Here is a 10,166-nt window from a genome sequence, read left to right as displayed (position 1 = left end):
TAGGTAATAATAATAATTGCGCAAAACTGTGTGCATAGTCATTCAACATTCAGCAGAAAATTCTAAATAACTTTTAAATATTCACCTGGAGCAGCCAAAAGATTTGCATTGACATTACGTATACGCAGTGTCGTGTCAACTTCCGTCTCTGAACGTTTGTGGCAATTTTTGAAAAATCGTAGACAAGACGATTTCTGGCCCATTGTGGGGATTTCGAAATACTACAAATATTATCAGACGAGGGCGTTGCTTTAGTTAAACCGGTTTTCATACAATGATAAGGCTCCAAAGCGAACTGTGACTAAATACGTGCGGTATTGAAAAGTATTTTACTTAAACTCGACACGCGCGCTGTCAACAATTAACTGACAACATATTTACGTGGGATTTCGGTTAAAAAGGCAATTATAGCGGTTAAAAGTGTAACAGAATTATTTTCACATTACATCATCATCACGAAACGTTCGTTGTTCGATCGAGCGACTATCTCAGAGCATTAACATTTCTCGACTAGAAGCCCGAGCATCCATCTAACAAGTGTTTGATTTTACATATGTGAGTCGAATGTCTGAGGTTGACCCCAGCCAGTTAGTTGCTGACCTTGTCTGTCCAAAAAACCAGACATGCGTGTGTAAATTGATCGGCTTTAATGGAACACTTGAGAACAAATCAGATATATTTGACTTTTGATTGAATTCATAAGATTGCTGTTGTTGTTGCTATTGTCGTAAATAAAATAACTACTTAGTTGGTTGGCAGCTGTTGCCTTCTTAAGTATTCAAGGGGTGCAACACTGGACTAGCGGCTGCACTGTCCATAAGTGATGCAGCATCCTCCTTGCTGCCCGTTTGCGACAAATGCTTAACAATATCAACCCAATCCCAGCCACGTGCTCGCTCGCCCTTGTGATCAGTTCGTTCCCATTGACGACGCTTTTGCGATTTTGTCAGTTGTTCTTTTTTCGGCTCCTTTCGCTTAGCATCCGCATCGACATCGGAGATCTTAAGCGCTCCAACCCCATCATCAACTACAGCCATCGTGGGAGCAGTTTCTGGCTGTCCGGCCGTGAGCTGCTCAAGGTTGTCCTTTAAGCATTCAAAGAGCGTGTAAGTCATGCCACAGCCCAACCACTGTGAAGCCTCCGTTGTGAGTGCCGTCTGTATTTCCTCCTTTACGGCGGGCAAGCTGCAATTTAATACATATATCATCAGTAGATTGCTGGCAATAAACGCCTATTTATACTCACAGATTACGATTGTAGAAGGTGTTCATGTTAATCGTGGGCGCCTCGTCGGGATAGTTTTCGCCCCATTTCAGCTCCACGAGAAACGACTTGTAGTTGTCCTCTTCGCCATACTAAAAGCAGATGTTCAATATTGGCCAAGATGTGTGCATGTGGTGGTTCTTACTTTATATTGATATGTTGTCAAGTCGATTTCCTTGAAATTATCATCCCCCTCGTAAATGGACTGCAAAGCTTCGCGCTCATCTGTTTGCTGTTCCAGTGGCGTCGACATTTTGTTTCAGTAACAATGAATTTGTTTAATCAGCACACATTTCTTGAAAATTAACACAAATGTTAAAATAAATTGTATATTTGTCACAACAAAACAACGCAACAGCTGAGTGCCGGCAGGCAGTGCTGGAAGAAGAAGTAAACACACATCGTTGCAAAATATACATATTACATTGCCCGACCGCCACCATCTGTCGACCGTTCGGAGCTAAAACCAATCATGGCGGGCTATTTAAATCAAAATTGTCAATTTAAAAGAATTGTTTCAATTTTATATAAAAATATAGTTAAATTATAAATAAGATAAAATAAAGGTGATTATTTCTAAAAATTTACTTTTGAAAATGTATCTATTTTGTCGAATTTCATGGGTCTGGCAACATTTAAAGAAACGGCAACTTTTATTCTGCTAGGTGGGCAACGTCTTGTATTGCAGAGAGCTGAGAGTGAAAAAAATATAAACAAATAGATTGAAATATGCATTGCGTAAAACAATGTGAGTGCGAGTGGTGAATCATCGTTACTATTGCTAATTAACACATGCGTACGCCTCATATTCAATAACAAACAGCAACAGCTGAGTCTCGAAAATGTCGACGGATGCGGACTCTTCAATATCCGCATCGGAATGCGCACAATTGCTGGAATTCAAGAACTTTCTAGCGTCGTTTGCCGCCGCTGCCAGTGAACTGACCTCTGGCAATGAATTAACGCGCAATGGGAGTGGGAATTGTGTAACGCGCAGCAGCAACGACACTTATAAAGTCACGGCCGATGAGCAACGTGCGGAAATCGTGTCAACGATTTGGAAACAACTTTCTGTCAAAGGTTGTCCAAATGCATTTCAAATGAAATTGCTGCACATGGCCGCAGATAAAATGGAACAGGATTTGCGTCATGCCAAGGAATGTGAGGTCAATGTGGACCTTGACGAGACACAGTACGATCTATTGAAATTACAGAAATTCGTTAGCAGTCAGCTGGATAAATTCCTGCTCAAATTGACGGACAATGCGGCGATGGAAAAGTTGCAGCTATATGCTGATGACGAGGCGTTGTGCAGGGATCCCGCCGAGTGTCAGTGTGCATTAAAGCCTTGGTCTCCAGGACACAGTGCGGCGGCCATTAAGAATAAGCCGCGTAAAATGGAAGATCGCCATGTGTGTCTCGAGCGTTATGGTGAAATGTATCAGCTTGAGAAGCACAGTGACTGTCGTTTCTTTGGCGTATTCGATGGCCATTCGGGTGCTCTGTCCGCCTGCTATGTGACCAGTCAAATACCACAGTTGCTGGCACACCAGCTGCAACGTCCTGTTCCTGCAACAGGTTCAGGTGAACATAATGTCGACTTTTATCGCAATGCCTTCGAGACGGCATTTCTGCAGGCCGATGAACGTTTTGCCCAGAAACGCATCACGAGCGGCACAACTGCCGTTTGTGCTCTGATAACTGGGGAGCAGCAACTCTATATTGCCTGGGTGGGCGACTCCAAGGCGTTACTCGTAGGCAAACGCACCCAACTGCAGCTAGTGAAGCCCCACAAGCCGGAATCCCCGGACGAGCGACGTCGCATCGAAGTGAGCGGTGGTGCTGTGATTCATGCCCAGGGCCAATGGCGGGTTAATGGCATACTCAATGTGGGACGTTCCATTGGCGATTACAGTCTCGAGGCGGTCATTGCCGAACCGGATTTTGTTGATGTGCAGCTGAGTGAGGCCCATGATTTCTTAATCCTGGGCACCGACGGCCTCTGGGATCATGTGCCCGAGTCCATTATTGTGGACACTATCTATGAATGCCTGGCCGAGGCGACAACCCAACTCGATGACATTCCCAAACTGCTTGTAGATGCTGCCAAAGATCACGACTCACAGGATAATATAACCGTTGTCCTGGTGCTGCTAAAGCCACGCGATCAAATTGGTCTCGGCTAGAGTTCCATGTGAATTCTATATTTACAGCGAATGTATCATTAATTGTTATACGCATTGTTGTTTGTAATACCCGTTACACAGAGAATATTAGGGTATATTGTATTCGTTGGAATGCATGTAACAGAGAGGAGCACGCCATATAAAGTAAATATGTTCTGAGTCATCTCAGCTTTAAATTTATAGATATAATTAAATGTATATGTAAATCGCGTAACGGGTATCTTATAGTCGGTGTCTCGACTATAGCGTTCTTGTTTACTTGTTCATGTAAATAGCTTTAAGATCGCATTTTGGATGACGTACATTCTCATGTGCCTGTAGCGTCCGGCAGCCTGAAAAACGCTCCTTTGGTTGCCTCCTCGAATAAGCTCAAATCATAAATATTGTGCATGCTCCAATTAAACACACATATTTATAGATTTATTAACAAATGTGCATTCTATATTTACATACCCACACAAATAGTTAACATTTTTTTGGCCGCTTTTAAATAGCTTACAATGCTTCCGCCAAATTTGCATGTTGTATATAAAGATTACATATACATATGTATACAGAAGTATATGGTATAAATATATTTATATAGCCCAGTTGACAAACGTAACGAAAGTCCAACGAATGCTCGATTTTACGAGCACTATTTAAAGAAAGGGAAACCCCCAATTTTTACAGATTCCCCCTTTAACAATTAAAATACAAATATTGCTAACAATCATGAAACTAGTGATATTTGCTGTAAAGAACCATAAAAATAATCCCAAAGAAATATTTTCCTCTACTTAAAAAAAATCTTTGATCCTATTACAAGTAACTCTTAAAAAATATTATTAAATTCTTTTAGCTCTTGAAAACTATCAGAAAAAGTAGCAACTGCAATGTTTTTAAAGCCAATGTTAATAATATGTAAATTTGTAGAAAAGAAAGAGGTTTGTCAACTGGTTAAACATAGAACCTATAAATAAACATATTTACAAGGCGCACACACAAACAAAAAAACACACACACCTGTAATCAGCGTTGTTGCTGAAATCCCACACAGATTAAGTACCTTTTTATACAAGAACTTTATGCATTTTAACAAAAAAAAAAAACACATTTTAAAACAAACAATACAAATACAAATTGTTTAATAATTTTTTTATTGGAATAAAGTCAAAGTCGCGTTGAGAAACTAAACTAACTGCCAGAATTTGGCGGATGTTGTTGTGATTGTGAGGGAGGTGGTGGTGCTCCATAGGCTGGATGCTGTGGCGGGTACATGTGTGGTGGTGGTGGTGGTGGCATGCCCATGTGTGGTGGTGGCATGGCATAAGGATGCGGTGGTGGTGGCATCCCATAACCATAGCCATGTGTGGGCATTGGAAATGCCATGCCCGGCATCATATTAAAGTTGGCCACCGGCGGATGAAAGTTGTGATAGTAATTTGAGTGCCAGCTACCAGGATTATAGCTGGGATGATAGTTGTATTCGGAATCACGTGATTGTGAACGAGATTGCGAATGGTTTTGTTGTTGCTGGTTACCATTTTGATAATTATTTGACTGTCTGTTGTCCCGTTGGGCACGGCGACCTCGTTGTCTTGATGGCGCCGCCGCCTCCGAAACTTCGGTGGCAACCGTGGAAACTGTGTCCACAGAATCCGTGGAATTGGTGCGCTCCCGCTGACGCTTCTTGCGCTGCTCCCAGCGTGCTTCACGCTCTGCCTCATCATCCGAGTAATCAATGAATTTGGCCGGCGGCTCCACATCATTCTCCCAAGATGCATCTGAGCCACGCACCTGCATCAGCTTGGACAGAATGACAAACTGTGTGTGCTCGGTTTGTGGAGCACAGTAGACAATGTCGCCAATGTTGATGCCGCGATCCTTGATCTGTTGATTGCTGTTGAAGCGCACACAATAGAGGGGATCAGCCACCTGGCCGAGCACATCGAATACCTGGCCAAGCACTTTGCGCCCCTTCTCGAGGAACAGCACCGTGTCCAGATCGAACAGCATGGAATTGGGCAGCACACTTACAAGCACCAGTTGATCCACAATCGAATGCACTTTGCCCAACTCTATGCACTCATCCTCCGGCACTGTAATCTCCAGTTGATCTATGGGCGGCAATTCATCCAGCAGCATCTCACCACGTACTTTAGGCGGCTGACGACGACGTGGTCGGGCATCATCGTCCAAATCATCATCATCTTCATCGCATTCCTCGGTGTTAATTCTCTTGTCTATCTTCTGGCGCAGCGCTGTCAGATACTCGCCCTCAGAGTCCGAATCCGAATCGCTGCTGCTGTCGCTGCCTGAGCTCACGGCAACCACTTGTCGCCGGCCTGTGGTAGTCCTGATCTCTGTATTTGTGACAGGCACTTCAACTACATCATCGTTGTCACTGTCCTCTGCATCGGCTGCTCCTTGCGTATCTGAATCCACATCAGAGCTGTAGGCGGCAAGCAAACTTAGACTGTTTGATGGGTTTGCCGCAGTTCCAGTGGCTGCAATAGTTGATGCTACTGGTGGCACAGCTTCTTGAGTTGTCGATGGTGTTGTTTCTTCCACTGCTGATGCCGAAGGAGTTGCGTCCACTGTCGTCTCGCATTCTATTTCAGTTGCTGTCTCAATTAATTGTGCGTCTATTTCGAGTTGTGGATCAGTGCACATTGGCTCAGTAACAAGCTTGGTCTCTGTGACTTCAGATGTTGACTGTGCTCTGTTTGCAGGCTGTTCATCTGACTCAGAAATCTGTTCTGACTCAGCAACCACAACAGCTTCACTTTCTATTGACAAAAATAGAAATTGTAAATACATATGAAATTGATGCTGTCCACTTTATATAGCTGTACTTTACCTGCTTTACTTGTTGTATCAGCTGGTGTTGCCTCTTTTTCCATTGCAACAGCGTCTTCCATAACAGGCTCACTGATAGCTCCATCTACTTCAACTGTTGGAGGCGTGGTCTCCGTCTGCACAGCGGCTGTGTTGACCACACTCTCGGCCGGCACAGCCTCTGGCTGCACAGCTTCCATAGTTTAATAGCGTTTTTAAATTGTTGTCCAACTCGCAACACGTTTGTTCGTTGCTCGCACGTGTTTTGATTTGAAACCAGACAGTCGATTGTATGGTATCGATAGACAGTATCGATACTCATTAGCTTGTGTTTGTTTGGTTTATACCTATCGTATAAATAGTTGCTTATAGTATCGATAGTTATTAGCTCATCAATAACACAAAAACTCAATAAAAAATGAATAAATTTTAATAAAATTTAAAATTTGACACTAGACAAAATTAAGGTTTTAATGAAGTTTTAAAGTTCGTCAGCTCTCAGGAAAAGTAGTTAGAAAATTAAATTCTTAAAAAATTAAAAAAAGGTAAGGAAATTCAGAATATCTTTTTTCGATATTTTAAATAAAAAAAATCAAATCAAATCGGAATCTTTTACTGTATGGGCAATCCTAGGTTTAAGGACGCCGCGCCGAAAAACAACGTTTTTCCCAATGGAACAAATTTGATTTGAGCATTTTTAATAAGAGTTGGCGGACAAAAAAATAGCACCAATCCCCTATATTTTAAAAGGACAAATCTTCACATAATTTCAAATACTTTGCAAATACTTCACATAAGTGAGCGGGATTGGCGATCTTGTGTTTGCGGAGTGCGTGTACCGCAAACAAAAAGCTTTTTCATGGAGACCTGAGACATTGTTTATTGCGTAAAATGTCAAAGAATTTTATTTATTCATCTATTAAAATCAATTGCGTGTTTACTTCTAGAATTTTCAAGCTAATTTTAAGTGCTAAGCTAATGGACTTCACGTTTGACAAATAAATTTAAATTATTACATTCGAAGCTTATAAATAATATTACACCGCTTGCACACTGTCAAGTGTTTTAAATTAAACTAAGCTATGTACAATTTCATGAAATGCAATTGAAGCGTTTAGTTCAATGCGCAGATCGTGTGCTTGTTTTTGTTTCATTGGATTTAGGTAAATAGTACCATTTTGAAATGTGGTAAGTTATTACAAAATAGATTTCGAATTCTTTCGAGTTAAAAATAAGCACATCCTTATAATTGAAATGCTAAAACGTGTTAAAACGGCTAATCGACACTGGAAAGTCCAATTGGACTTTTGGAATATTATACTCATGTTAGAATATATCGATTATAAACATTACTTTGTGCTAAGGCAGAGTTTACATAGTTGGAAGATGTTCACGTTTAGAATATTCGATTTTTAAAAATTATTTAGTACAAGTGCGATCGAGTTTTATGAGATTAATTGTAAATATCTATGTGTTCGTGTAAATATGTATTATCGCAATAGTTTGCTAATATCAACGTTTGCCTTATGGTTTATGGTGTAACCATGTGAGATATGTGTGAGAATGTGTATTGTTGTAAGCTTAATTAAAGTTAAATAAAAACTTTCATAACAAGCATGCTAGCGCAGTATCATCTTTGGTCCAATTGGCAGGCATAAGGCCCAACCTACACCTTCCAATCCAAACGATACTCATCCACCAGCAGCAAATGTTGATTGACAAACCAACCTAAAAAGATAATATTAATTTGGAATCGAAATAAGTTGTTTATTTCCATTTTTCACTTACCCTCCTGTTGTGCTAGATTTAGAAACTCCTGCCATTTGCCTTGTATGTCCCAATACTTTTCCTTTATCTGGTTTCTATCCTGCAAATACGAGACGGCGAAAAAGTATGCCTTCAACACATCCTGGGAACGTGTATCAAAGTGCAGATAGACGCCCAAGTGTTTTTTGCTCTCCGCTATAATGAAACGCTCATTCGGATCAAATGAGGAGACAATGTTCTCTATGACGATGCTGCTTTTATATTCATCTATAAGATGCTTAACACTCAGTCCAAGGCGTATATTAAGCGACACTGACACAGTCTGTCCAACTGTAACGCGTTCCATTTTATTGACCTAAACGAAAGACCTTATTAGAAATTTGGTGACAATACTCAGAGGATGTTGACCTATATCAAATTTATTTTAAAATTTGGCCACGCCCACTTCCGCCCCCTTTGTTTTTTTGTAAATCACAAATAATTATTAAGCTTTATTGATACAAATAAAATTCTTTAAATTACCATTAAAGTGATTATTTGGCTTTTCTTATAACAATTTTATTGGTTACTGATATTTATTTAAACCAAGGAATCAAACCAAAACCGTTCCGAAACAACTATTTCGTTAAAAGGTTCTATTTCAGTTTTTTTTTTCTTTCGGTTTCGGTATCAGTACGGGTAAGTAATAGTACACCAAATCAATTATGAAACATTTTAAAATGATAAGGTGTCTTTTTATCGAGATCGAAGAAAATATATAAATCCAGAGGAATACAATTTTTTGAACGAATTTAATAAAATTTGAATGCAAATAAATAAATATGCCAACCCATGATAAAAATGACATTCCGCTTGAAAATCGGTAAAGTTTTGCCAAAGTTTTGACAGTTGGAAGTTTTTCAACTCTTTGACATAGCAACTTAACCACAACCGTACCGGTACCATCGTTTCGGTTTACGGTTTCAGTTCCGGCACTAAAAATAAGACGGTTAGTTTCGGTTAACCGCTTCGATACCGATTACGGTGTTATTCCCTGATTTAAGCAAATAGCAGAGTTATAACAATTTGCGATCCCTTAAGAAAACAATTACTTGACATACTGTTTAACTCACCTGCTGTGGATTCAGCATACGAGATGACCGAAAGAATTCCTCCAGAGCAATCAAATATCGAGATTCATTGAAAGTGCGCAGGCAAACGGAACGCACAGCCTTAAGATTGGCATAAAGATGCAGCGTGACGACAATGTAGAAAATAGTGTACAACATCGCCTGGCTCTTGATGAACGTCAGCAAATAGAGACCCACAAAGGAGGCCACCAAATTGACGCATGTCTCCTGTGAACTGTCCTTGGAAGCCACATCCGCTAAATTGCCGCGCACTGCATGATGTTGTGTTAGGGCGGCACGTGTCGCGCCACCCGCCACGCCCACAATGGCCTTTAGCAGGGTGGAGCCGCAGAGTATTTGTGTAGCGAAATGTGGATACTTGGGAAGCACATAGATTTCGATGCCCATGGCCAAATCGTTGAGAAAATCGGCGCGTAATCGCCATTTCTTCGAGTCCACATCCAATTGAGAGCCCTGCCACCAGGCGAAAATGATACGGCCCACATGCCCACTGCCCTCCTTTAGTATCCACGTAACTGTGGCCGAATATGCATTTACATTATCACTGCCCACTCCAAGACCCTTGAGAATCGCATGAGTGCAGAGTGTTCCGCAAATTGTGCTGCAAAATGCCTGCAATGTGTCCCATATTTGATAGGCAGCATAGTCCTCAGATACCGAGTCCGGATAGCCCTTGGGCAGAAATATGTTCTGCAGCACTCGGAACAGTAGAAACTTCTCCTGTATTACCAGCTTATCGCCACGGAGAGGGACGCGCACAATATTGCTTTGATCTAAGAATTAAAGCTTGCAATCTTTGTTTCCAATAAGATTGTGACATCTAGCACTTACCTGCCGGCGTTACATAGAGTATTTCCTCGCCTTTGGTTCCATATTGCTCGCGAAAATGTATTTTCATTATTGAACATAAATTCAATGCTTGCCTTGTTTACGCAAATCGCGAACCCCGAGTGCGCGTGCACCTCCCTTGCGCACAAGCCATCACTGTTGACAACTTTG

At 41.2% G+C, this 10,166-nt stretch overlaps 4 protein-coding genes across 4 annotated transcripts; 1 reads left to right on the top strand and 3 right to left on the bottom strand.

Moving 5' to 3' along the window:
* Positions 1 to 626: 626 nt before the first annotated feature.
* Positions 627 to 1,643, bottom strand: LOC117780086 (RWD domain-containing protein 4). The gene is made up of 3 exons (XM_034616487.1): positions 1,410 to 1,643; positions 1,247 to 1,356; positions 627 to 1,185 (listed from the first exon to the last, which is right to left on the bottom strand). Exons 1-3 carry the CDS (start codon positions 1,515 to 1,517, stop codon positions 771 to 773), a joined length of 633 nt encoding a protein of 210 aa, XP_034472378.1. The 5' UTR covers positions 1,518 to 1,643; the 3' UTR covers positions 627 to 770.
* Positions 1,644 to 1,935: 292 nt separating this feature from the next.
* Positions 1,936 to 3,583, top strand: LOC117780769 (protein phosphatase 1E). Its single transcript, XM_034617415.1, has one exon. The coding sequence runs from the start codon at positions 2,107 to 2,109 to the stop codon at positions 3,448 to 3,450; it is 1,344 nt and encodes a 447-aa protein (XP_034473306.1). The 5' UTR covers positions 1,936 to 2,106; the 3' UTR covers positions 3,451 to 3,583.
* A 983-nt stretch (positions 3,584 to 4,566) lies between these two features.
* LOC117780768 (H/ACA ribonucleoprotein complex non-core subunit NAF1) lies at positions 4,567 to 6,550 on the bottom strand. Its single transcript, XM_034617414.1, has 2 exons — positions 6,293 to 6,550; positions 4,567 to 6,221 (listed from the first exon to the last, which is right to left on the bottom strand). Exons 1-2 carry the CDS (start codon positions 6,468 to 6,470, stop codon positions 4,627 to 4,629), a joined length of 1,773 nt encoding a protein of 590 aa, XP_034473305.1. The 5' UTR covers positions 6,471 to 6,550; the 3' UTR covers positions 4,567 to 4,626.
* A 595-nt stretch (positions 6,551 to 7,145) lies between these two features.
* LOC117782032 (RUS1 family protein C16orf58 homolog) lies at positions 7,146 to 10,151 on the bottom strand. The gene is made up of 4 exons (XM_034618944.1): positions 9,999 to 10,151; positions 9,150 to 9,940; positions 8,059 to 8,392; positions 7,146 to 7,998 (listed from the first exon to the last, which is right to left on the bottom strand). Exons 1-4 carry the CDS (start codon positions 10,063 to 10,065, stop codon positions 7,937 to 7,939), a joined length of 1,254 nt encoding a protein of 417 aa, XP_034474835.1. The 5' UTR covers positions 10,066 to 10,151; the 3' UTR covers positions 7,146 to 7,936.
* Positions 10,152 to 10,166: the final 15 nt, after the last annotated feature.

This window comes from Drosophila innubila, assembly GCF_004354385.1.
Source record: "Drosophila innubila isolate TH190305 chromosome 2L unlocalized genomic scaffold, UK_Dinn_1.0 4_B_2L, whole genome shotgun sequence".
Taxonomy (NCBI): Eukaryota; Metazoa; Arthropoda; class Insecta; order Diptera; family Drosophilidae; genus Drosophila; species Drosophila innubila.
Note: the sequence above shows the minus strand (reverse complement) of the source record. Positions and strands in the feature narration are given on the sequence as shown.